Raw genomic sequence first — 26,842 nt, 5'->3', positions numbered from 1 at the left:
TAACCACTACAATAAAGCAGTTGTGTGAAATCGCTACTTTATTCAAACTCATGGTGTCCTAACCTGTTGAGCTATGACTCCTTTTGATAGGGAACTGTGAGAAGCATTTATGCAAGTTTAATTTTATCAAAGGTGTACCTTCTTGTCCCGTCCCTGCTCTCCTCCTTTTGCCTTTTGCCTTAAAACATTTTTTTTAATTGAATATAATTTAACTTTGCAGAATTTGGCAAGTTTTCTGTCTCTAGGAATGTTATGGTCTCATGAATATGCACATTCTGTTGCCTTTACCAGAGGCTGCAAATGTGGATTTTTTTTTTTTTTTAAGACTTTTATCTGAGAAGTAGGGCAGTCTAGCCAAAGGTGAAGATCTAACTTTAATTTAGTGAGAGTCCATGGCGAAGCTGTGAGCATTTAGTAGTATGGTTGAAACCCTATAAACCTCCGTTACCACTAATGGAGGGAGCAAACATGGCCTTTCTCACTGGGTAAGAGTTAAATGAGGTTGTTCATGTGGACGCTTAATACAGAGCCCAGTGTGGAGAGGCCACTGTCAGTAAATATAGCGAATACAGTAATTGTTATCCAAGCCATCTGAAAATACATTAATATTTACATTTAGAGATAATGAATGAAATGCTAGAAGAAATTATTCCAAAACAAGTTTTATGGCTTCCTTGTTTTTATGATCTATCTTTAGTACTGAGAATTTACAAAAACTGATTACAAAGAATATGAAAGTGGACATTTATCTCATCCCACAGAAGTAGCCATTATCATCAGGATATGTAATCTCCTATATTGATCATATTGTTTTATGTCAGAAAAATAGAGATTCCACTTTATTTGTTCAACAAATTCAGTATTTACTGTGTTCATACACAGGCCTAGGCACTGTAGGTTTTTGTTTGCTTGTTTTTTGCAAGCCTACATTTCTTCCATAATATACTGTGCAGAATGCCTTAATGACCAGCTCCACAAGGAACTTGCAAATACCCTAGCTCCTCAGAGTTATCTTGGATTTCATGAAGTCTTCTGCAACATTCCCCAGTGAGCAAGCATACAGGAACTTTGTGTGAGAGTCATAAGCTAAAACTGGACGGGAAAGGCAAAGAGGACAGTGACGATAGGGAACACTAATGAAGTGAAACTGGGCCAGAGGTCACATGAGACCTCTGCCCTTCCCAGGTCAGCACTGTAGAGAGCTGGGACCACTCATAAGACCCTCACCTGCCTAGCCTGGCCCCCTAACAGTAGGGTATAGAAGTTACAGAGTTTCTCCATGTCTTGAAATACTTCAACCCAAGTGTCCCACATCTATTGCCCAGGAGATGGCCTTGATGTCTCATCACCTGGTGCGTGTCAGAGAGTCCAGTGAGACTATCCGGCTACTGGCCAGCATTTCTTCTCATTGGAGGTCTGAGAAGGACTTCAAAGCATGTGTTGGGCTAAAGGGAATCAAAATTATAACAGAAGAGTCCTCTCCTGTCAGGACAGGAGGGACCTGCTGTCACCGGTGATGGCAGGGACAGAGCTTATTTCAAAGGCCACATGTAAGCCAAATTTCAGGTGGGAGGATATAGCTCAAATACAATTACATGTGCCAAAGTGGACCCAATTTTGGTTTTTTTGCCTTCCGACTTACACTAAAGCTAAGTACAGGAGGGCCAGGTTGAGGTAGAAAAGGGACCATAAGAAATCTTGCACATAGTGTCTCTTCTCAGCATCTTCCTCATTCTATTGATTTTGGAACCTGTACCATTTCTTCTTCCAGCATGACTTTTGGAGCTTCTGTTCTTGGATTAGCTCCTCTTTGGGCTCAGTAGATGTGAGCACACTTCTGAAATGAAATCTGCCCTGTGGCACTGGGCTCAGGGACATAGAAGCTTCCTGTCCGGTGACCTTTACCACCTGGCTCTGGGCATGCCTATGTTGATACCTGTTAGGAGTCCTTGAGACTGTGACCTGAGATCTCCAAGGGGTCTTCCTGAGTGACCTAGGCTGAGGAGCTGATGGGGGAGCTTCTGGCTCCTGTGAGACCAGGAAGGGGCTGCTGAGGGACAGGTCATTTCCTCACCTCCACCCTCTGCTAGGGTACTGGCAAAGCCTTTTAATGGGCAGGGCTCCATCACAATTGCATTTAAGCTTTCACAGTTGTTTCTGTTGAGAAACACAGACTTTGAGGGGCCTGGAATATCTTTTGTTGTTTTTTGCAAAAAGCCACAGTGGGGTGCTGTGGCAGCAGGATCTCCCGATTAACTTTTAATTTCTTTGCTTTTGTTGGTCACTTAGCATTATTTAACGTGTATTTTGGCTGGTGAAGAATGCTTTTGGATCTCATTCAGAAGGCATAAACAGCTGTAGTAAAACTTGCTCTCTTGGAAACAAGACCTGAGCAAAGTGGCCAGGTGGTGCAGAAGATGAACAAATGAGCCTTTAGCTTCACTGAGACCCTGGTTCAAATCCCACTCGGGTCACCCCTGACCTATGGGGCATCAGTTTCGTTCTGAGTGCCAATTGCTTACGTTCTTGTTTGTCCAGAGCATACAACTCCCCCAAATCATTTGGACTAGAACTACACCATTGGCAGTTCCTACTCAAGGGAGGGCCAGTCCTGAAATAACAGGGTGTAATGGGTCAGTGCTGAAGCACGCTGGCGAGATGAATGGGGAGGTCACAAGTTTATGAACACCTGCCAGCTCAAAGCCTGGCTTGGCCAATGCTATGATTTCCTCACTTCTTCAAGCACTAAATTTGGTAGCGATGGGAAGAAAGAAAAGTTCCTTGCCATTTTTACAGGTCCTGGGTGTTGGGAACCAACAATCTGCTAACCCTGCTCCCTTATGATGGGCGGGATGCTCATAGCCATGTCTTCTCTGCATCATGACTTACCTGGCTGCTCAAGCTTTACCTGGCTGCCAGGGGACTCAGTTAAGCATTCGCAAGTTTCCCTTTTGAAGCAAGCGTGCCAAGCACCCCTCTCCCTCCCTCCCCCTCTCTCTCTTCCTCTCTCTCTCTCTCTCTCTCTCTCTCTCTCTCTCTCTTTCCTCTCTCCCTTGCTCTCTTTCCCCCTTCTCTCTCTCTTCTCTCCTGCTTTCGGTTGGCCACCAGCTACCCCCCCTCCCCTCTATCAATAAACTCCACACCGGTGCTGAGTCTCGTGTTTGAGTTTCTTAGGCAATAATTGTATCAAAAGAACAACACGGGGTACAGGCAGGTTTGGAGCTGGCGTCAAAGGCTGTCGTCACTTGTCGCTGCAGATATCCTCCAGGCCCTATAGTGACATTTGAGCTTGGTGTCCCCCCTGCCCAGAGAGGGTCTTTCTCTTGCTTTCCTTTCTTCATATGCAACTGGATTCAAGACACTTCTTGCAGGTAGGAGTGTTCCATCTCCCCACCTGTGAAGGGGCAATACACTGGAGATGTATTTTTTTTCCCATTATGTTGGCAGAGCAGCCGATTTTCTGAATTGTTGTCATAAGAACTTCATGAAAGGTTATGCCTTTTGATCCCTGACTGCTGATTACCTAAATTCACAAGGTATATCAAGGGAGATCATGTGACTAGTTCATTCGAAAGCTTCAACCCAAGAGAGCATGGAGGCCGTCGGGATAGATAGACACTTTATCTCCATGGGCCCATAGTGTTGCAGGAATGACTCCGTGCTCTTCTTCCCTGGCCTTGCGTGGGGAGCAGGACTCACTGATGACTGAATGGTCAGACAGGCGTTTTCCATAAGCTCATGGTGACCAGTTCAACTCTTCTTGCTTCTCCATCAGGTTCATCAGCATCAGGACCGGGGGGAGACCTTTCAGTGCCAGCTGTGTCCTTTTACGTCCTCACGCCACTTCAGCCTGAAGCTGCACATGCGTTGTCACCAGCACTTCCTGAGGACAGAGGCCAAGGTGAAGGAGGAGATCCCAGACCCAGATGTCAAGGGATCTCCCCACCTCAGTGACAGTGGCTGCCTGGGGCAGCCGAGGGAAGGAGGAGGGACAGAGCTAGTGGGGACCGTGATGACGTCTAACACTCCAGAGAGGACTGGCCAGGGTGGGGCTGGCGTTGCACCTTTGCTGGTGAAGGAGGAACCCGAGGAAGATAACGGCCTGCCCACCTCCTTTACTCTGAATGCTGCCGACAGGCCCGCCAACCACACAAAGCTGAAAGACCCCTCCGAGTATGTGTCCAACAGTGCGGCAGCATTGTTCAGCCAGGACATCTCGGTTAAGATGGCCTCCGATTTTCTCATGAAGCTGTCAGGTACTTGCCTAGGGTTGTGTTCTCTTTCTCATCTGTACAATAAGATGACAGAGCTAGATGATTTCAAGACTCCTTGACTTCTTCATAATTTGATTTTTCCTTCCCTCTCTCCCTTTACCACACCCTTCCTTTTTTTTTCATATATATTTTTTGTTTTGGTATTCCTCTGAAAACAGTCATTACTTCTGCTTGGGTCTGAAAACAAAAAGGATGGCCCCCTACTCCTGCCCAGATTTGGGCTCTTACTTGGTGGCGGTGGGGGCGCTCAGGAGTTTGTTTCTTTTGCTTCCTGCAACCGTGGTTCTTAGTTACCTTGCTTGCTTTGTGCTGGGGTCTCTGAAGTCGATCTGTGTGCATCTCCTTTTTTTTTGTATATATATATATATATATTCAGGGTCTCTGTTTTAATTGCAAAGCTTTTTTTGTTTTTTTTACAAACATATACAAAGTCTACCATGAAGAATTACAGACTTTTCGTAGACAAAGGTTAAAGGTTATCATGAGTTTCTCAGGATCTTTGTGTTGGGGTAAACCATATTTCAGATATCCTGGTTTAGACATTTTATGGGTGTGCATTTTAGTGGCATTAACATTTACATTGTTGTGTAGCCATCTCTGGAAATATGTCATGCTCTCAAACTGGTCAGGGTGGGGCTGACGATGTACCTTTGACAGAGTTGTTGCCAGCCCTCTCCTCAGCCTCTACTAACCACCACGTTACCTTCTGCCTTTATGAACTTGACCATTGTAAGCATGCCAGTAAAGTGGAATTTAAGAAAAAAATTTCAAACATCCTTCCCAACTGTCCTAATGCCCTTTGAAAAGCAGCTGATGCATGCTATAAACATACATCTTGCTAATAGACATTGCTTTCCATTGCCTGCACACTATACATGTTTTTACTTTCAACGACTGATGAGCTAGCCATGTTTCATTGGGATGGAGCATTGGTAGATGTGTTTCTTACTCTTTTGGAGCAATAATACACATAGGCCTATGCTGTTTTTGAAAATACAATTTTAAATTTTAAAGGCATTGCAGAGGGTGGAGAAAGGTCGGTTGAGAATGGGTTCTGTCTGTCAGTGAAGGTGGCAGTCCCCAGGATGATTTCCAAATGCCATTTCAGCTCTCTGGAGATTGACAATACCCTTTAAATGGAGAATAATTGGTCACCGCCTTCCTTTAAATGGACCATGCGTCGCATTTCACTAAATGTCACTGCCAGGTGAATGAGAGGCTCAGCTTCACTCTGAAGTCCCTTTGCTCTGTGACACTTCAGTCGGGTCTTTCTGAATGTACCTCCTCACCCTGATCTTTGCCCCTCAGCAGTGGGAGACATGAGTAGGATAGGGGTGACAGAAGAGGGAAGGGAGCAGGGGTGGTTATCGGATGTGCTGTAACACTGTGGGGAAGCCCCACTGCCTGGACCAGTCTCAGGCATTTATTTACTCTGGCCCAGGTTCCCATGCCTCACCTTCTTGCCTCCCCCCCTTTTCATCTCAGTATCAGGGAAAACAGGATTCTACATACGCAGATACACACACACACACACACACACACACACACACACACACACACACACACATAACACAAAATATGAGCAAAACAGGTACTTCCCTCGGGCCTTTGGGATCCTTTAGGATGTCACCTGTGGGGAACCCAGACATGGTGGTGATCATTTACAATCCCAAGACTTAGGAGAAGGCTAAACTAGGCTGTATGGAAACTCTGTCTCCGAAAACCATAACAATGAAAAAAACCACGATGTTCCCTATGAGTAGCTCCTTTCCTGGACCTTATTGTGCAATCCTGGGAGATGGACATCAAATGCCATATTCATTTAGCATAGGTTAGCACGGTGAGTGTTTCCTTACTTAACTAACCTAACAAAGTAGGGGGTGTGTAGCATGTAGTAAGCTGAGGTCCTTTTCACTCAGAATCCAGACCCTTTCAGAGCTGCCTGGCAGGCTTGATCTGGGGCTGAAACACTGATGTCTGATACAGTGCTCCTGCAGGGCTTAGCTTTGAGCCGTAGCCCTTCCCATCCCACCAGATACTGGGCTGTGATTATTACCTCCAGCACTTCTCAGTGAGCATGAGAAAAAGGCTTCCACTGCCAGAGCTTCCAACAGCAGAGGCAGAGGGAGGAGCAGTTTGTAGGCTGGGGTGAAGTGTGTCTGTTGTTTTCCGTTGTTGATGGGGGGTTGCTCATGGTTTGGCCATGGGAGAATTTACCAACTGATCAATTGGCATAAGAAAACAGGTAGCAAAGGCATACTGTTTATGCAAAAGGCCCATGCAGCTGTTTTATGGTGGCTTACTAGAGGTCCTGAAACCTGACTTGTATGCACTGTTACCTAGCAACCTGTTATAAAGTCACCAGGGAGTGAGATGCATCGGTAATTTTTTGTGTGCATATTTGGATGTAAATGTAAACTTGGTGACTGGCAGTGCTGCCCATGGGAGGAGAAGTTGTGTTAAAAGGAGAGGGATGCTTTTCTGCAGATCCCCACACTAACTGTGTGGTGGGTCCAGCTCTGCTGGCTGCTGACAGCTGTGGGCTCTACCTGGCTCTCTTAGTGGCTGTCATTTGGGGGCACATTCCCAGGGAGCTATGGCTGAGTTTCTAGCTCTTCTTGCCCTCAAATGGTGTGGACTAGTGGTTAGCCCAGGCCCTGTCCCTTGGTGTCATAATGGTGCCATTGTTCTTGCACTGATTTTTTCCCCCTTACGGCTCTGTCCTTGCACCTGCTGGTACGATAGGGTGCAGCTGTTTGTGGACACCGAGTCTGGGAGTCTCTGTGCCAGTTCACGGTCTGCAAAAAAAAAAAAAAAAAAAAAAAAAAAAAAAAGACAAATTCAAGCGTGGAGACATGTCCTTGTTTCTAAAAGAGAGAGAAAAAACCCTGGATGCCTTTTGCTCCTTCGACTAAAATCAAGCCTAAAACTGACTGAGTGGAGCTCACCAAGGTTCACAATCAGTGGGTAGCTGTGGTTTAAATACACTCTAACCCAGCATCTCCAACCTGTGGATCTGGACCACTTTGAGGATCACATGACACTAGCAAAATTGCAGTTATGAAATAGTAATGAAATAATTTTATGGTTGGGGTCACCACAACATAAGGAACTATATTAAGGGCCGTAGCATTAGGAAGGTTGAGAACTATAGCAACCTTCCCCCAATTTGGAGGTTTCCTGGTGAATGACAGGCTTGTGAAATAAAATCCCTTCTGTGAACCTCTAGCTCTTTCCCCACTGGATCCTGACAACATTCCCTGTCCTGTGAGGACCCAGGCTCACCCTCATGGTTGATTTTGCCTAACTGCTAGCTTTTTGCTGCTGGGGAAAAAGTAATTTTGTAGACTTTGCTCTGGGTTTGGGGCTGGGAGGTAACCCTTCCAGGGCAGGAGCTCTGCTGTTTACACAGCTCTTTCCTGGAAGCCAGAAGACTATGCAAATTGTTAGATGACGGGGTGACCTACCCCTGGTCACATGACTGGGAGTGCTCCTGGGGAGGTGCCCACCCAGCCTAGGAAGCTGCTGCTCCAGCTGACCCTGGGCCTGTTTCCTGTGGCCAGCTGCAGATTATAACCTCCACAGCAAGTTAGACCTACCTGGGGAGTGTTTGCCACATGCCAGAGCCCAAAAATGATGGTTTAATTAATTGGTATGGGGTAGGTCCAGACGTTGGTATTTTCCTTGCATTCCTCTGGTGATTCTAACAGGCAACTGGGACAAAGGTCAGCTGATAGGAAACAGAAAGTGGGCACTGTGGGCTGCCGACTGTGTTGGTGGAGTGCTTGCCTAGCGTGCACCAAGTCCTGGGTTCCTTCTCCAGTGCCACATAAACCGGAAGTAGTGAAGCAGACCTGTAATTCCAACACTAGGGAGCTGGAGAGGCAGGAGGCGAAGAAAGTTACTCCTCAGCTACGTAGAGAATTAGAGACCAGCCTGGACTACTTGAGACAGATGGTATTTCAGAAAAGCCAAACGATCCCCAAAACAAGCAAATGAAGAACTTGGTACTTGGTACAGTGTTTTTCAGTACAGATCAGAGTGTATGAGTATAGCTCTCCTTTTGTTTTATCTGAGCCAGTGAAAAGGACATGATGCTGTGAGTTGAGTCTGAGACACCTCATTGTAGGTCAAGATTGACGTGAAGGAGAGGCCTGGGTGAGTCACGTTCACTGAATCCTATGATTTTCTCCCAGGGGGCTCATGACAAGAGATGTTGTCCAGTTTGAAAATCCCCAGAGTAGATTAGAAGCCTCCAAATGCTGGGAACCAGGGTCTTGGGGAGAGTCAGTAAGGTTTATCTGAGAAAGCATGAGGAGATGGATTTAATCCCTAGCATCCATGTAAGAAGCTGGTGTAGTGGCACAAATTTGTAATCCTTGTGATAAGGAGAGAGTTAGGTGGATCTCCGAGGTCCACTGGCCAGCCTGTCTTAATTGTCAAAAATACAAGGTTGGATGGTTCCTAAAATTGATACCTAAGGTTGACATCTGACCTGTATGTGTACACATACCCCGTCCCCCACCACACACACACACACACACACACACACAGAGAGAGAGAGAGAGAGAGAGAGAGAGAGAGAGAGAGAGAGAGAGAGAGGAGAGACCAGCACACATACACAGGAACATATATCCACACAGAGTTGTGAGCATCCTCATAGAGGACCAAATTATAAGTTGCCTGTAATGGTCTTCTATCATCTTTTTTCTTCAAGATGCCATTTTTCAAGATATAAATTTAATTCTAACTCCCCAGATTATAACCAAGCAGTTAGCTGACAGAAACTTGGCACTTCACTTGTTCACAAGGGATATCTTTTTGTCCCTGGCTTTCCAAAATAAAAGATATAAGTCATTTCAACTATTTTTAATCTAGAAACTGACAAAAAAAATCTTTTGTGCTGTCTCCTGCATCCTATCAGCTACATAAAATCAACACCAGAATAGTTTTAAATAGGAAAGTGGACCTTCTGATATATCCACTCACTTTGAGTCTCACAGAGACAGTTGCGAACGAGCAGGCACTTGCTTAAGTGTTTCTGGCTGTGGATGCCTTGGTCTGAAAGATGCCCACAAAAGTTTCTGTGTCACATCTTGTGATTTTCCAGAGGCTGTTATTCTGAAACCTCTGTCTATTGCTTACTATGTTGATGCATTAGGGAGTAGCAATTGGGCTTATGTGTAAATGTTCAGGACCCCTGCTGAAGAAGGGTAGCTGGACATGGCCAGCAAACCAAGTCATTCCCTTGGCCTGGTGGCTCTAATGGCCTTCTCAGCTGCATCTTAAACAAGTGGGCCTTCTTCCATTAAATGCCAGTCTTGTGCCATTCATATCCTGAGACATCGGTGCTGGTCGCCAGGGACTCACACATCACCATGGGGGCATGGTTTCCTGACTGGACTATTTGAGAGCTGCTTTTCACATTTGGTTTAGCCATTCTGTTCAATCCTGCCTAGGCGTTCTCAAGCCACGTGACTAAATTCCTCGTGTGAGCAGCTGCGGGAGGGCTGTGTATGAGTAGACAGCCTGAATGCCCTTTTGAAACCCTGGATTTTATTGAACTTGGTGATTCCTCAGAGAGGGAGAGAGAGAGAGAGAGAGAGAGAGAGAGAGAGAGAGAGAGAGAGAGAGGGAGGGAGGGAGGGAGGAACGGGGGGGGGCAGAGAGAAAAGCTGAGTCTTGCTTTTAATGACATTTTAATGACTTGCTAGCACAGGAGACAGACAGGCTAATTTGCAAGTAGAGCCTGGAGTTGTCCACACTGATGCTGAAGTTTGTGTGGATGGAGACTAAGAGCTGTCTACTCACTGCTGCTGTGTCTGTATCTATGGTGCTGAGACTCTGCCGTGTGCAGCTTCTTGGAGTCTCATAACAACCCTTTACACGAGTACTGTTATCATCCCATGTTATGGATGAGGAAACTGAGAAAGGCTAAAGGTCTTTTTCACATTCACACAACTAATAACTACAGACTGGGGTTGAAATCCAGGCTGTGTGCTTCCAGGGTTCCCTGCCCGAAGGTATTCATTTTCCAAATTGCAAGGTAAAGACGTCATCATAGAGGAAGTTGGCTCTGTTCTCTGCTCTTTTCATGTGTCCAGGGTTGGCCGGCTTCTCCAGCACAGAGCCTTCCTGTGACTGTTGTATAGCAGGCATCTTTGCAAGTTGCATTAATTTGTGTGTGTGTTGGGGGGGGGTACTGGGCATGGAACCAAGGGCCTTCTGCATGCTAGGCAGCCTCTCTAACACCAAGCCACACTCCCAGCCATCCGAGTTATGTTTCTTTTTTAGGCTTCTACAAATAGAGTGGTAACAGCAAATCCAACTTACATTCCATAGCCCTTCACCTGTCAGTTTCCAAACATGTTACACCCTAATGGTGGGAAAAGGTGAGGACGGGAGTTTAGGTATTTCTTTCCTTACTGTGCTGTATTGTGGATAGCTAGTTCTACCATAGTCACTGGAATACTTTAAATATCTGTGAATGTGGGGAGGGGTACATGTGTGTATGAAGAGGTCAGAGAACAACTTATGGGAGTTGGTTGTTTCCTCCCCTCTGCTATGAGGTTCCAGGGATTGAACTCAGGTCATCAGGCTTGTTGACGGTACCTTTACCTGATAAACCATATGGCCAGCCCTAAAATAATGTTTTACCTTGGTAGACCTTTGGGAAAATTTATCAGAGACTATTGTATCCACAAATAAATCTGAAACCCAGTCATTCCCTTCCTTTTCATGGAAGCCTTTTCTTCTACCCCTGTTGTTATTGTTGCCACTTCTACTGCCGATGTAAGAGCATCATTAATCAGAAGTGTTTTCTGGGAACCAGGCACTGTGCCAACAGCTTCTTGCAACTTTTCATTTAACCCTCTGCAGCACCAGAGGGTCAGCACTAACCCTACTCTATAGACGAGAAAGCCGAGACTGGAAGGTTTCGACTGCAAGAAACACGAGCAGAGATTCAGCCCTGGCTGACTATAAAGGCTTGGCTTGTGACCACTTAATTAGCTATTACCTAATTTCTATTTCTCAGTTAAGCGAACTGTCTTTTGACCTCCGTCTGCTCCACTGTTTATTTTCCTTGGCTTGAAATCATGGCATCATTTCTAATGCATGTGCTTTTAGTCACTAATCTGGTTACTCTTTTCCCCCATGCATCTTCAAAATATGTCTACATAGTCATTTCTTTCTGGGCAGCCTTCACATCATCTGCAAGCATCTCATCCCTACAGCCCCCCAGCCCCAGTCCCCGCCCCTGTCACCCTGCCCCTGCCTCAGCCCTCCAAAGAACACTGATGATTCTGCCCTTCCAGTACTTTCTACCCAGGTTAGGCCCTGTTTAGCTGGCTTTTCCTCCCTCCCTCCCTCTCTCCCTGCCATCATCCCTCTCTCCATCAATCCCTACCTTCCTCCCTCTTTCCCTCCCTCCCTCTCTCCTTTCTTTCCTCCCTCCCACCGTCCCTCCCTCCCTCCCCACTCCCTCTCTTCCTCCTTCCCTCCCTCACCCCTTCTTCCCTCCCTCCCTTCCTTTCTTTTAAGTATCATCTCAAATATCCAAGTATAATACTGAACTCCTGATCTTGCCTCATCTCTTGAGTACTAGGATTATAGGCATGTACCAGGTCATGTGGTAGGAGGCTTTGTGCATGCTAGCCTAGCGCTACCGACAGTTGGGTTATACTCTGCCGCTAGTTCTGCTTCTGTTGAGTAATTCTCCACATTCCCAGGGAAAGTGAAGGCTCCTGCACACATCCTTTCCATTTCCAGCTTTGTCTTCTCTCCTGCTGTTCTGGGGTCTGGTCACATGAACCACAAAGTTCCAAAGATCTTTTCTTTTCCTGTTAGGAAGAGCTGGACTTTCAGGGTGGGAGTGACTGACCATTTCACAGCCCCCAAAGACACCAACACTTTAGACTCATGCTGATGCAGAGTGACCAAGATGGTTTACAGACATAGGAGCCAGCATTTCTGTGTGTTAATTTAATTTAGGGTGGCAGGTGTGGTATCAGGAGGGATGTCTCTGGAGTGGGCGGGCCCTGGGAAGGATGGCCCACCGGTGGGCTCCGCCGCTGACCCCACTGCTGTGAATGTGTTAACAGCATGAATTTGATATACAGCTTTCTTTCACATTTACTCAAGGCTTGAGCGATTTTTCCAGGACGAGTCCTTCCTGCTGTTGACAAGAGACACATCCTGTCTGTTAAGACGATTACTGCAGATGGCCACTCTTGCTCATTATATGTGAGATTTGTTTTGTTTTGTTTTATTGCGGGTCTCGTGTAGCCCAGATTGGCCTAGAATTCCCTAAGTAGCTGAAGATGACCTTGAATTCCAGATCCTCTTCTCTATGCCCCCTGAGTGCTTGATGACAAGCATGCACCTCCATGCCCAGCCTCAGCCTCACACACTGGCTTTAAATGTAGTTTATTCATTCTTGTGGCTTCATCCCCTATTGCTACCCTTGACTGTTCTCTGTGTCCCATGACTCTGTGTCCATAATTGTAACTGTCACTGGGGACCTTTGAGGACTTGGTTTGGGTATGCAGATCCAAACCCTGACAAGGTTTAACCCCTGGAAGAGATTGATGAGAAATATGAGACTGGTTAGAAAATGATTTAAAACTAAAGAGCAAGAGTTAAAAACTTTTAAGTTACCATTTTAAGAATTCCATATGCATATAGTATGCTTAATATTTGAAAGTAGTATTCACCTGCTGTTATTTAGCTATATCATGATCTTTCTTATGGTTTCAGAAGATGATTTACCTTTCTCACCTAAAGCACCTCAAATGTTTAAAAATCCGAAGTCCCCAGCCTGCTCATAGGTGCCAACATGCCTCACAGGTCAACTTGATAAATTGGAAGCTGGGGCACCGTCCCCAGAATTAAGCTCTGATTCCACTTCAGTTATTGAAAACTGACTTAAAAAATTCCCTCATTATCTGAGCCCATGTTTTCTATTGTAAAAGAAAGGAGTGAAACACTGCTGGCTTTCACTTTGCTGTAGTTTAAATGTTCATATATATATGTATATGTAATGCAGCCTCTATGTAAAACACATAGAAGTGGTATTTAAAAAGAACTATTTTCTGAGTTTACATTTAAAACCCTAAGCAATTAGACTTAAGCAATTAAGTGTTATGGAGTATAGTCTTTATAGTAATATTAATGTCTGTTACAATTCTAGATTTATTTTGCTGACTGAAGTCTTGGTGGGTAGGAAGGCTCATACTTGCAGTCCCAGCAGTTTGGGTGATTGAGTCAGGAGGATCTCGTTCAAGGCTAGCCTGGGCTGTATGTGGAGGCCTTGCCTCAAAAACAAAACAAAACCAGCCTGGTATTGGTGGTACATGCCTTTAATCCCAGCACACAGGAGGCAGAGACAGGCTGAGCTCTATGAGTTTGAGGGTTTGAGCACAGCCTGGTCTACAGAGCTAGTTCCAAGACAGGTTCCAAAGCAATACAGAGAAACCCTGTCTCAAAAAACCAAAAAAAAAAAGAAAGAAAAAAAAAAAAACCCAACCCAAAACAAACCCAACAAAAAGAGATATTGCTTCATGCAAGGACTTTGTGGAAAATGACAAGAGTTTACCAACTCATTCTATAGCCGTCAGGTTCCTATAATGTTTCAGATGCTTGTAAGAAAACCTGTGGTAACCAAGTTTCTCCTTCAGAGGTTACAGCACCAGCACTCAGCATCTGCCCTTATCACCATATTTAAGGTGACATCCCCATGTGCCTGTGAGTCTATCAGCCACTTGATAACTAGTGGCCCATTGTTTGGGGAAAGTTTTTACTTACTTTGGATCTTAGGTTCTTCATCTGCAACATGGAGATCTAAACCACCCAAGAATGCTCTTTAAGTACTTTGTATGGAGTTTCTCTCTGGGCCCGTGACCCCCCCTTTGTCCGGATCACGTCTTAGACAAACTCTTCCTGTAGATGCCTTGCTATACAGTTTTGTTTGCACCTTATCAGTGCCCCCCATTGAGGATTGAAGTTCAGTAGTTATTTTGCCCATGCCCATATCTTTTCTGCTTTTGTATTTATCTTTAATTGGTTGTACATACGCATAGGAGCAGATCTGATTCCTTTAAATGACAGCCCAATCCATCAAGTGCATTTTAGAACCAGAATGGCTCAGCTCCTAAAATGTTTGTAACAAATACTGAAGGAGAGACAGGCCTCTTGATTAGTGAGACTTCCTTGTGGTATTAGGTGTGGAGCATCGGCCAACTGTGAGATATATGAGCAGAAGTCAGGGCAGGCACTGTGAAAGCCTGTATGGGCTGAGTTCCATGTGTGCATAGAACTTTCTCTGTGTGTAATAGGAATGAAGTAGACGTCACAGTAAGTCATAGATCATTGCTTTTCTTCAAGTGATTCCTTCTCAAAGGAAAACAGCTTCAGTTTTACTTTTCTCTGCATATGTGGGTCTTTTTAAAGTAGCATCGTTTAAAAGATGACAATTATTTGGCCATATTAATGATAAAATCCAGGTTTCATGTACTCATTTCAGTGAACATGTTCTGATAATTGATAGAAAGGACCCCAGGCTACATGCTTTTCTTTTCACACCCTCTCTTTAGAGCCACATGCCTGGGAAATAAAACTTGAGCAGCCAGTTGTTTTCCACATGGTTTTCTTTCGTATTGTATTTATACTTCCTCAACATATTACAGTCCTGTGATATTCTTGATACAGTCAGAATGAAGAACAGGTTGGTAGCACCAGGCAAGCTTATGTAACTGCAACACAAAGCTGGCCTGTCACTTTGCAAGTGTCAAAGGCCCTCGAAGTCCTGATTTCACTGACAGTGCTAAATTTCCTTTTTCTTAAGTATTAGGCAGCATGTCTTCTGGTTAACCTGCTTAGAAGGCATTCACATGTCCCATGAGCATCTGCTCCACGTGGTCACCTCTCTGAAGTTGGAATTTTCCTCAGTATTTTATCTTTCCTAGTCTCATCTTAGACGTTAAACATGTTTGCAAATAAAAAGCATAGCATGGAAGCAATTACCATTCACTTTGAATGATTCCTTCTGAATAGCTAGGGAAGCACACACGCAATAAACACAAACTAACCACTGTGCTGGGACTGGGTAGGATGCATGGAGGATTTATGATGGCTCCGGAAGGAAGGTGTGGGGAAAGGACAGGAGTTAGCATACCATCATAGCCTCCCCGGAAGGGGTTGGAAAATGTAGAGGGAAGAAATAAATAGTCAGCCAGAGCAACCTGGGATGAGGTAGGGAACGCCCATTTGAGAATTGCTGTAGAGACCATAGTTGTTCCCTTGCTTTAGGTTTCAGTAGCAGTGTCCCCAAAGGGCTAGGTTGTCCATTAGTGATGCTAGACTCCACCCATGGTGTACTAGACAGGTAGCAAAGCTTTGAACTTCACCTCTGCCATCCTAGCCTTACCATGATGATCCGTCCAGGGGAAGCAGCCTGACTCCTGGTGGAAATGTCAGAGTTCTTCATTCTTGCTGACCATGGTGCTATTAGAATGCCATCAGTGTCACTACTTTAGAGCAAACACGTTTTATCACCCAGTAAGTACAGATGGGGCCTCTGCAGTGTGCCGGGCACTGTTCTCTGCACTTGACATACATCAACTTTAAAAACAGAGGTCAGTGTCTTCGTGCCACTGACCCTGGAGTTGAAAGAACACATTATTCAGGGCTTCTATAATACTCAACTCATGTGCTGAGGCTGCCACAACAAAGCACTACACTCTGGGTGTCTTAAACAACAGATATTTATTTCTTACCGTTCTGGAGGCTGGAAGCGCGACATCAAGTTGTCAGCAGGTTTGATTTCTCCTGAGACATCTCTGCTCAGCTTGTAGATGTTTTCTTTCCTATGTTTTCACTTGACCTTTTCCCCTGGAGAGACATCTCTGGTGTCTCTCTTCACAAGAAGAGAGAGACAAAATAGTTCTTAGAACCATTGGCATTGGTTGTGACCCTACCTTCATTGAACTAACTTCAGTGTAAAGCCCTCATGCAAATACCCTTATGTTCGGAAGGTAGGGTTTCAGCTTTCATAGAGATTGGGATAGGGGGCACAGTTCTGTGCCCAATGCCTGTTACTAACTCAATGGTAAGTGCTCATATATGGGAGAGTGAAGAAATCAGAGCAGGTAAGGAAGATTGGGAAGTACAGTCGGGTGGAGGTCAGTGTAGACCTCATTGAGCACATGGTTGTTGAACCATGTCTTTATTGATTTTCCTCAAAACACAGGGTCTCAGGTGGAGATGCAGTGTGGTGAGGGAAATCAAGGACAAGAGGACCCAGGTTCTACTGCTAGCTCTGCATAGTTATAATTCTGAGACCTGGAGATGTTCCTCTAGCTCTTGGGCCCAGTTTACAAGTATGCCAAGCCCTTCTAAAGTTAGCGTGCTTGGAAATGGGAAAAGGCAGTGTAGTATATTGGACCAGGACTGTGTTAGCTCTGGGGGCTGATTTTCTCGGTCTTGTTAAGATGGGAGAAGCCGAGCTCTTTATAAGAAGGGCTGATAAGAACATAGATTGGAATGAAACCAAAAAAACAAATGCATTCTGTGTGGCACAGCCACTATTAGCACTCATGGGTCTTTGGCGGGGATGGGTGGGGCAGTGTAAGGGGGAGCTGCCTATTGCCTATGGCCTGTTCTGTGTGGTATGCCCAGGGAAAAGGCCTGGTATAGAGTAGCCAGCCCACGGAAACCACCCCATGACAGGCTGGCTAGCTTTGTACTAACTATGCTCTCCACTGCCCATGGCTTCAAAAAATGAAAAAAAAAGGGGGGGCAATAATGAACTCATTTGGAGTTTGGGTCATAGCCACATGAATTTCTTAGTTGTGACAAATGTATGGTGATGAAGAAGCCACTCTTAAGAGAAGTCTATGCAGAAGCTCGTAGAGCTACCCTTGCAACTGTCCTATAAATCTAAAATTGTTCCAAAGAATTAAAAAACAAAACAAAACAAAAAACCAACCAGCCAGCCAACCAACCAACCAACCAGACAAACAAAAAAACAAACAAATCTCACCAAAAGGAAACTACAAAACTCATATTTCACATGAAGATGACCTAGGCTCTGCAGGCATAGGTTCACCATGGTGACAACACACAGCATATGGCTCCTGTGCTTAGTGTCCATTGGTGGTAAGTTGGGAATAATGGATCTCTAGTCCTGCTTTTCTTTTTGGCAGATTCGACATTCTTAACTTTCCACTCACCCCAGGAGTTCAGTTTCAGATACAGCTGCTGTCCCCTATTTCTGTTTCAATATCTGACAGCAGAATAATTTTGTGGAGCATTGTTTAATGATAGTATTACCTGGAAAATGTGATAAGAGGCTGCAGAGGCAAGAGCATGTCCAGGGAAGAAGTTTAGAGAAACCATGGAGATAATGCCCGCATGCGTTATAAAGACAGCCCTTTGAAAACACCCCAGGTTTAATATATGCTGAAGCTCACATCCAACTGAGGCCAAGGCTCATGGGGTGCGCTGTATAAAGGTAGAGTAGTGTGCTCAGGGCCGAGCCTTTTCCGTCACTTTGAGGCCCCTCCAGGTGTTAAGCACAAGGTAAAGTGTGGGCAAAATAGACGAGGAGACATATATATATATATATCTTCCTTCTTTTTATTTTTTGACAGCTGCAAACCAGACGGAGCCTATGAATCTTAATTTTAAAGTGAAGGAGGAACCCAAGGAAGAGGAACCCCTAAGCACGCCTTTGCCTAGGTCCGGTTACGTGTTCAGCCCGGAACCGGAAGTGGCGACCCCCAACCTCTCGGACGACCCACTGATGCCCCAGGAAGGCAAGGGCAACGTGCCAAGGCGGGAAATGTCTGCCAAAGCTGCCTCAGAGCTCCTCATGAAACTCTCAGGTACCCGGCAGGTTCTAAAATATTTCCATTCTGGTCTTTTCACGTGCAAGCTAACTGGACCGCTTCCTGCATGGCTTATGATTAACCTGATGGTGATGATAGCGTGAAAACGGTGAAGTTAAGGAATGATCGGGTCGCTTGGCTTCGGTTCCCGTGTTACATGCACGAGTTTCTCCATTTCTATCTCTCCGTGCTGTAGCTATCTAGACACTGGCTTCAGTTCCTGTGTTACATGCATGAGTTTCTTTGTTTCTATCTCTCTGTGCTGTAGCTGTCTAGACATTGGCTTCAGTTACTATGTTCGATGTGGGTTTGTTCGTTTCTCTTTGTTCTGACTACAGCTTTCTATTTCTGAATATTATTAGAGAAGGTTAGAAAACATCACTGACCTCTGAGATGATCTAGGCCATGACTTTATAAATGGATTCTAACAGTATTTACAGGATTTCTTCCAGTTGATCAAAATACCTTTTAAGAGAAGATCCTGTGCCTTTTATGCATGTATTCTATATCCTTTAAACACCATTAAAATATTTTCCTTGTCTTGGTGAGCAGTTGAGGTGGCACTCAAAGTAAATACCAGTAGAGTAGCAGAGAGTGATTTTAGGGATAGAGAACTTCCTGATGGAATGTTACAAAAATTAACCTGTTCTTAAGATGAAAAAATGACTCCACTAATATCTAAATGTAATCTCAACTTATTGGCTATAAGCTTAAGCTAGTTATTTGGGGTTTTGGTAGCTACCTGCTACCTGCTCCTCTGCAACAGGTAGAAAATTTAGTGTCTTTGGTAGCTGTGTAATGACTTTCAGAACATGGGAGAAAAAGCTGTATTAGTAACCATACCTGTCAAGTCATAGCTGTACTCAGTTCGCTGCCTCCTGAAGGTAATTTTTAGAAACTGTGTTTGAAATGCTAATCTGAATCAAAAGCTGCTTTTTGTTGGGAACTTGCTGTGCTTGGAGGATGAAAGCAAGAGCTGCCTTAGCAGGGCTCCTGTGCTCTGTCGGTTCATCAACAACTCTGATGGTGTTTCTGGGTTACTAGTAGGTTGAAAAGTAAGAAATTAATAGTGATTTACTTAAGAGTTGGCATATCAGAACAGTTGAAATTCCTATGTCTGCCAGTTGGTGGGGTTAAGAATTCTTGTCTTTGATGTTAATCCAGAGCACACTGGAATCTGAGGGGAACATGATTTACTAGTGTAAAGCATGATGGAATGACTCCCTTTCCCCAGACTTTGAAGTCATGCTGTAGTAGTGTATCTTACACTGATGGAGGTTTAGCACGATCCCAAAGCTGGGAAGCCAAAACAGTCGTGTTAGAACCCATGTAATTTAGTGTGTTTGTGTCTCCCTCCTGTGCCAAAATTTCTCAGTGATCTAGTCATCTTCTGTTGTCAGTGTTCACTGACACTCCAAAGAGGTGACCCACCTCTCTTGTTCTCTCAGAGGTAGCTCTCCCAATAGAGAGGCTTAAACACTGTTCCCCAAGTGATGCCTGTGCCTCCTCGATGGTAGAGTCTGCCAGCTGATATTGCCCTTTTGGAATTTACTATGTAGCTGCTATGGAGAGCAGAGAAGGCTGGTACCACACTGAGAGAGGTTGTGAAAGTGTGGAATGCAATTTCAGTGCAGATGTTCTGTAAGGAAAATATATTATCTTCATCCCTTTGGATGATGCTGTTTGAGAGACTGAAAGAGAAAACTGTTTTCTAGATAATAATGAGACCCCCAGGAGAGAAATGCTGTCATGAACATCTAATGGTATTTGTAAGCAGTGAAGCCTCGAAGTGTGTGCATTGACTTTTATGGAGTGTGTAGGTGCAGCGGGGTTTAACGATAGCTGAATGAGTGGTCCTGTGTCTGAAGGGCAACCATGCTTCATAATGTGGGAATAAACTTACATGAAGACTGAGAACTGTTTTCTTTCCTGAAAAAATTCCTATGTAGACTAGACTTGGGTCAAGGATACATATATGCATCCAAATCCCTGCATTTCTGTGCTCTCTTCAGCAGTATTTGAGACTGTACTCTTTTGAGTGCATTGATACTGTTTCTCCTAATTTCATGAGCTGGTCAGGTGGCCATTGAAATAATTACCAACAGAATTAACGGTAAGACACTTTTAAGGCTAGAGAATTTTCCATTATCGCTAATGGACTAATACTGTCAGTCACATACCCAGAAGATGGATGTAATTCTTCTTCTTCTTCTTCTTCTTCTTCTTCTTCTTCTTCTTCTTCTTCTTCTTCTTCTTCTTATTATTATTATTATTATTATTATTATTATTATTATTGGGGGCAGGGCTTCTTTGTGTAGCTTTGTAGACCAGGTTGATCTCAAACTCACAGAGAACCACCTGCCTCTGCCTCCCAAGTTCTGGAACTAAAGGCGTGTGCCACCACTGCCCAGCTGATGGCTGTGATTCTTACTGTTATCTAAATGTGGCCTTTACCTGTCCCGTGTAAGGGAAATAAGCAGTAGGGGATATCTGTTCAGGGGATCATAGCACTGCAATGCTCTGGCATACCATGGTCAGGTCTGTATTGCTTTTTTAAGTCCTGAATTGGGTGAGAGGGTTAAAACCTCTTTTCATTCCAAAGCCATGAAATAAGAGGTTCCTTTCTTAGGAATGAAGTGGATATTAAGCTCTGTGAAGAGAAACATGCCTATAATTCCACTATGTCGGACACTGAGGTAGTATTGTGAGTTTGAGTACACACACACACACACACACACACACACACACACACACAAAGTAAACATCCATGTTTCTCGTCACTAATAGATTAAAGTTCTTGCAATAGGCGGTTGCAAGGAAGAAGTCTTAAGTCCTCTGTCTTCAATACATTTTAATAGTTTGAATAATCACTCCCTGAAAGACACCCAAGTAAGGGACTGTCAGCACCTTCTGATTCCCCTGCAGACAAGAGTGAGTACTTCCCAAAGCCAATACAGAGCCAGGGTGCCCGTTGCTTCCAGAGTCTTATTCTAGGCACTGTGGACAGCTGTCCTCAAATTTTCCCACCTTGCACAATCTTATTTATAGACTTTAATTTTCTACAAAATCCTGTGTGAAATACCTCTAGCAGTCCCTTCTTAGCCAGTGCAGGTTATACATTCAGGGACTCTAGTGGATGTCTGCAATCATAGAGAGCACTGAACCCTATAAAGCCCAACCCCATACATTCTAGTGATGATAATACTTAACTCATGGTTAGGCACAGTAAGAAATTTGCAAATACATCATTTTTTTTTTTTGTTTTGCTTTTTTGTTTTTTGAGATCAGAGCTCACTGTATAGCCCTGGCTGGCCTGGAACTCACAGAGATCTGCCTGCCTCTGCCTCTAGAGTGCTGGGATTAAAGGCATTCGCTGCCCTGTCTGGCTACAACAGTGTATTATAATAAAAGTTGTTCAAACTAAAAATAGTTTGTTATGGAATTACATTTACTATTTTGGGAAGATGGTTGACTGAAGTAAGTGACAACATGGACCATGAAACCTCAGATAAGGCAGGGAGATGGCAGTATTACAGTAACAGTAGTGTATGGGAGATACTTTTCTTTATTTCTGTTTTGATCCAAAGAACAGCTAAGGAAGAGGGTTTTCTTTCTGTCTTTCCTTACTCATTTTCTTATATAAGTTTTCAGTGAGTTAACAAGAAGAAACTAGTCAAAGATTTGGGTTGCCTTCCATGTTTTTATTAACACATGTTCATTCCACATGGTCCAGTCACACACAGATCACATGTGGAGAAACCTGTGTAGGAAGGGTGCTTTCCAGGTGGACACTTAGGTTCTCTAGGGAGCACATGAGGTAGAACCAGCTCACCCCCATGGCCTGTGTGTTGAGAGAGTTTTCTTCTCTACTGTGCCTTTCCAGTTGTTAATTGCTAAGTGAGTGCATGGCAGTAAATTGACACCTGCTTTGAGGAAATGACTGGATGTCGTTACTACCTGTTATGTGACACACAGCAGCTCATACCATCACACTTCCCTGCTAAGCCTGTGCTTTGCCTCTTCATCAAAAGAGGCCAATATTTCGAAATTTAGCACTGAGGGTCTGTAGCATTACACACATTGGGAGTGCTAGTCAAGGTACTGTCAGACTGAGTTGGTAATGTCTGGTGACCTTGTAAACTTATGTCATAAATGTGGTCACAGACATGATGTTTATTCACTGCTGTGCTTTGAGAGAAGTAGGTAGGTGCAAAGAGATAAGCAGAGGCCACCTCTCTCTTTCTGGAATTGCATGTTGAATGGGAATGCACATGTAGAATGTACCATGGACAGCTGGACAGACCTAAAGGAACAGTTAAGAATGATGTTTAAACCCAGTGTTGGTGGCACGACCCTTTAATCCCAGTACTCAGGAGGCAGAGACATTCGGATCTGTGTGAGTTCAAAGTCAGCCTGGTCTACAGTTCCAGGATAACTAATGCTATACAATGAAACCTTGTGTTGAGGGAAAAAAAAAAAAAAACCCAAACCCAACCCAAACCAAAACAACAAAAGAAAGATGAAAATTCTGAGGCTACAGAGATGGCTCACAGGTTAAGAACATATACTGAGGACAAGTTTGGTTCTATTACCATGTTGAGCTGCTCCCAATCACCTGTAGCTCCAGATCCAAGGGGACCTGGCACCCTGGCCTCCACAGGTACCTGCATTTACACCCATACACCCACCCCTGTAAGTAAAGTATATCTTTAAAAAGAAAAGAAGAATTATTTGGGGCTGTGGAAATGGTTCATTAGATAAAGTCCTTGCTATAAAAACTTGAAGATCTGAATTCTGATCTCTTGATCCCATGTAAAAGCCTGGGAGGCCGAGACAGGAACATCTCTTAGGCCAGTCAGTCTAGCCAGTCATCGAGCTTCAGCTTTGGCTAGTGCTCCTGTCACAAAAACTAAGATGGACTGTGATGGAAGGCATCAGATGGCAATCTGACTTCCACGTTTGTTTTTATTGGCATATGTGTATGGTGTAAGTATGTCTTTGGAAGCTGGATCCCTTGGAGGTGATGGTTATAAGCCACCCAAAGTGTGTTTTGGAACTGGACTCTGATCTTCTGCCAGCACTCTTACCCTCTGGGCTGTCCCTCCAGCCTTGGCCTCTTTTCTTTATAAGCCACACAGCCTCTGGTTTTCTTCTTCTTTTTTCTTTTCTTTTCTTTTCTTTTCTTTTCTTTCCTTTTCTTTTCTTTCTTTCTTTATTTCTTTTTTTTTTTTTTTTTTTTTTTGAGCAATAGAAAATAAACTGATCCTAGGTAAACCTGAGAAAGATAAAGTTTTTAAAAGTAATTTACTCCCTGAGGAGATGGGCTCAGGTGAACAGGAGAGGACATAGAGATTGACTTCCTTCACAGTTTTTATGGGCCTGAAGTCCTCTTCAGGTAGTTAGCAAGAAACAAAGGCAACAGAATATGCAGTCGTGACAGTGGCTTATGGGTCCCAGGCAGGATGCAGCAGGCCCTCAGAAGCCAGGAGGCCCTCCTCCTTGTCCCTGCACCTTTCTTGGCATACGGGCTACCTTTGCTGCTCGATCCAGAGGCAGGAAGCAATCATTGGCAACGGCTTTTGAGGTTATCCCTCTTCCAAAAGAACAGCCAAATAGCCTTCTTGACCCAGTCCCAGATTCTAGCAGACCTCCTCGGCTCAGATGGGAGCCTACCAATGGACACTCGGATTTCTAGAGGAGAGAGAAGGCCCGTTGGCAGCCATGTCTGCTGCCTGTCCTTTCATCCTGTAGGTCTGTGGGGAGGCATAAGAATGTTCAGAAGTGAGTCTTTGGGGGGACTGCACTGGAACATGTACAACATCCCAGACTTGGAGGAACAGGTCTACCAACTGCAGTTATTTCAGCACTGAATGGGAATGTGCTTAGGCCTTTGAACCATTTTCCTTTTCTTTCTGGTTAAGGCTCAGTGGAAGTCTGCACACCCAGGCTGTGGCCTGGCCAATCCCAACTCTCAGAGCGGGTAGGGCATCGGAGACTTGTTCGTGAGGCCTGCTGGAGACTTAACTGGTGATGTCCTTACAGCTCTGAGAGTAAGGGCCCCACAGCCTGTGTTTTGACAAGCTTTCCAAGTGATTCTGACAGCTGAAGCTGTAGCGTAGTGTGTTGAGGAAGCTGCTAGAAGAGTGAGTTTGGGCCATCTGAAAACAACAAATGCTTCAGGTTGAAAGCTGATGGGGACAAGGCTCCATTAAATGTCCCCATTTCCTCTAGAAAAAACAAAACAATTCTTCTGTAGTGAGTCTTTTAATTTATTATGAAATAATGGCATCTAGACCCTTTTTGAAGAAGGACATGTATTCCTGATAAATCAAGATCAGGTTGCTTGGGAGCCTCAGATAATGTCACTTCCTTCGTGTCCATTGCAGTTAAATTTCGGAATTACTCCTGGGCATGTTGGCGTGGTGTTTAGAGAAAGTCTCCCTTCATCACTCCCAACATCACCAAACCCACAATGCAGACTTTCCTGCTCTGAAGTATTTCTTTTGAGAAAAATAAGAGATTTTAGCTAAATTAATTTTCAGGCCAAAAACAGTTTACTCTTCTACCTGCTACTTTTTCTTTGACAAATGGTACGATTTTTCTTGTAAACTTTTATTTATTCTTTTATCTTTTTGAGATTTTCGTACATGATTACACTGTATATACATGTAGAATACTTTAAGCAGTGTGTCTTTAGTCAGTTAGCTGTCCTTTACTTTGGCTCAGGGTTGGAGGTTCTAGTCCTTGAGTAATCAGACCCATTCATTGCCTGGGGCCTGTGGCAAGCCAGCAGCTCACTGTGGCAAGTGTTTCCACAAGTATAGTCAGGAAGTAAAAGCCAGGAAAAAGCCCAGGGTCTTACAGTCAGGGATGGGTGTCAGCCTTTAACACATGAGTGTTGGACATGTGCAAGATACAAGCTAGAATATGCTGTGGCATCATAATAATTTATAGGATGAAAATTATGTTTTATCACCACAAAATTTGCCTTCATCCAACTCAAAAGTTGTTTAATTGAGTAGTGGAAAGATAGCCTTCCTTCCTTCCTTCCCCCACCCACCCCCCCCTTCTTTTTTTTTTTTTTTTTTTTTTTTTTTGAGACAGGGTTTCTCTGTGGCTTTGGAGGCTATCCTGGAACTAGCTCTTGTAGACCAGGCTGGTCACAGAGATCCACCTGCCTCTGCCTTCCAAGTGCTGGGATTAAAGGTGTGTGTCACCACCACCCAGCTAAAAGAGACCTTTTTCAAACACTTAAAATTATTTATTTATTTATTTATTTGAGACAGAATTTCTCTGCATAGCTCTGGTTTTCCTGGGATTTACTCTGTAGGCCAGGTTGGGCTTCAACTTGCAGAGATCCTCATGCTTCTGCCACCCAAGTGCTGGAACTAAAGTTGTATGCCACTTCACCCAGTCCTAAAACATTAAACCTGATTTTACATAGTTCCTATGCTTTTACTTGCCTGAAAAAGCTACCTGTGGCTGAGGAGATATTAACACACTTGTGTAAAGTGCCATCGTGCAGGGCTAGGGACATGCTAAGGGACTTGGCTGTGACAAGGAGCACCTGTGTTCTATCCTCTGAAGCTGCAGGGTGGAAGGAAAGCACCAGCTTCCACAGGTTGACCTCTGACCTACACACATGCACCATGGCAAGGCACCCCCACACCAACATACAAGTAAGTAAATGTAAAGATGATGTTAAAGATTTTAGAAGTATCAGTAGGAAGGTATTTTGTCTATTTGTTTTATTAATTCCTTTCACTTGTCACACTCTCAAACTCATGCTGCTGAGACATTTGACAGGATAATAATGACAGCAGCTCCATGTAATCAGACTCAGATTGGAAACTACTTTTAGATTTGCACCTTTCTGAATACATGGAGAAGTTTATTGAATATGGTATTGTATTGGAGATGGACACATTTCAAGTTGTGCTTTAGAGAAGGGTCCATGCTGTTGGTTCTGGGTGTTTTGTTTCTAATGCTATCTCAATAGAAACAGATTTTTACTGAGCCGCGTGTGGCTGTTTGGGCTTATAAGCATAGTTCTCTGGAGGGAGGCAGAGACAAGATGCAGAAAAATCACAAGTTTTTGGTCACCCTGAGCTTCCCTGAAGTCTGGGGACACTCATGGTTCCTTCAGTGAAGTAAGGACATCATTTTGAGCCCAAAACCCACATAAGCACAGGTGTTTTGTTCTGTACTTGGTATCCAAGCACTGGGGAGCTGAAGACAAGGGGGTCCCTGGGACTCAGTGGTCAGCCAGCATTGCCTACAGTGATGAGTCAGTGAGAGACCATGTCTCAAAAACAAAAGGGTGGAGGATACTGGAGGAATGACACCCAAAGCTGTCCTCTGACCTCAACATTCATACTACACAACCCCAACTCTTTGTGATTCATGTACGGTAGGTAACATTTGGTCAACTGAAGTATGCGACTCTGATGATGCTTGGAATAGTTGAAAAGATGTCTCATTCCAGACTATTTCCATCATCCTTAGGAGAGACTCCATATACAGTAGTGGTCATCATTCCTTCTTTTACTGTCAGAACCTGGGAAGCATGAACTGATCTATCGTCAGTTTTGATAGATTTGCTTACTCAGGACATGTGTACTCATGAACTTGTGTACTATGTAGTCTCTTATTATTTGACTTTTCAGCACGTTTCCATGATGA

At 44.2% G+C, this 26,842-nt stretch overlaps 1 protein-coding gene across 8 annotated transcripts in view; it reads left to right on the top strand.

The window, feature by feature from the left end:
• Znf827 (zinc finger protein 827) overlaps positions 1–26,842 on the top strand; it is a 166,111-nt gene that overhangs the window by 45,080 nt on the left and 94,189 nt on the right. For all 8 annotated transcript variants that reach the window (XM_051205795.1, XM_051205794.1, XM_051205796.1 and 5 more), the window contains exons 4-5: positions 3,776–4,256; positions 17,924–18,157. In XM_051205795.1, coding sequence (XP_051061752.1) covers positions 3,776–4,256; positions 17,924–18,157 — 715 coding nt within the window. The remainder of the gene's footprint in view (positions 1–3,775; positions 4,257–17,923; positions 18,158–26,842) is intronic.

Source organism: Phodopus roborovskii, unplaced genomic scaffold (genome assembly GCF_943737965.1).
Source record: "Phodopus roborovskii unplaced genomic scaffold, PHOROB, whole genome shotgun sequence".
Classification (NCBI taxonomy): Eukaryota; Metazoa; Chordata; class Mammalia; order Rodentia; family Cricetidae; genus Phodopus; species Phodopus roborovskii.
This window is presented reverse-complemented; position numbering and strand designations above follow the sequence as displayed.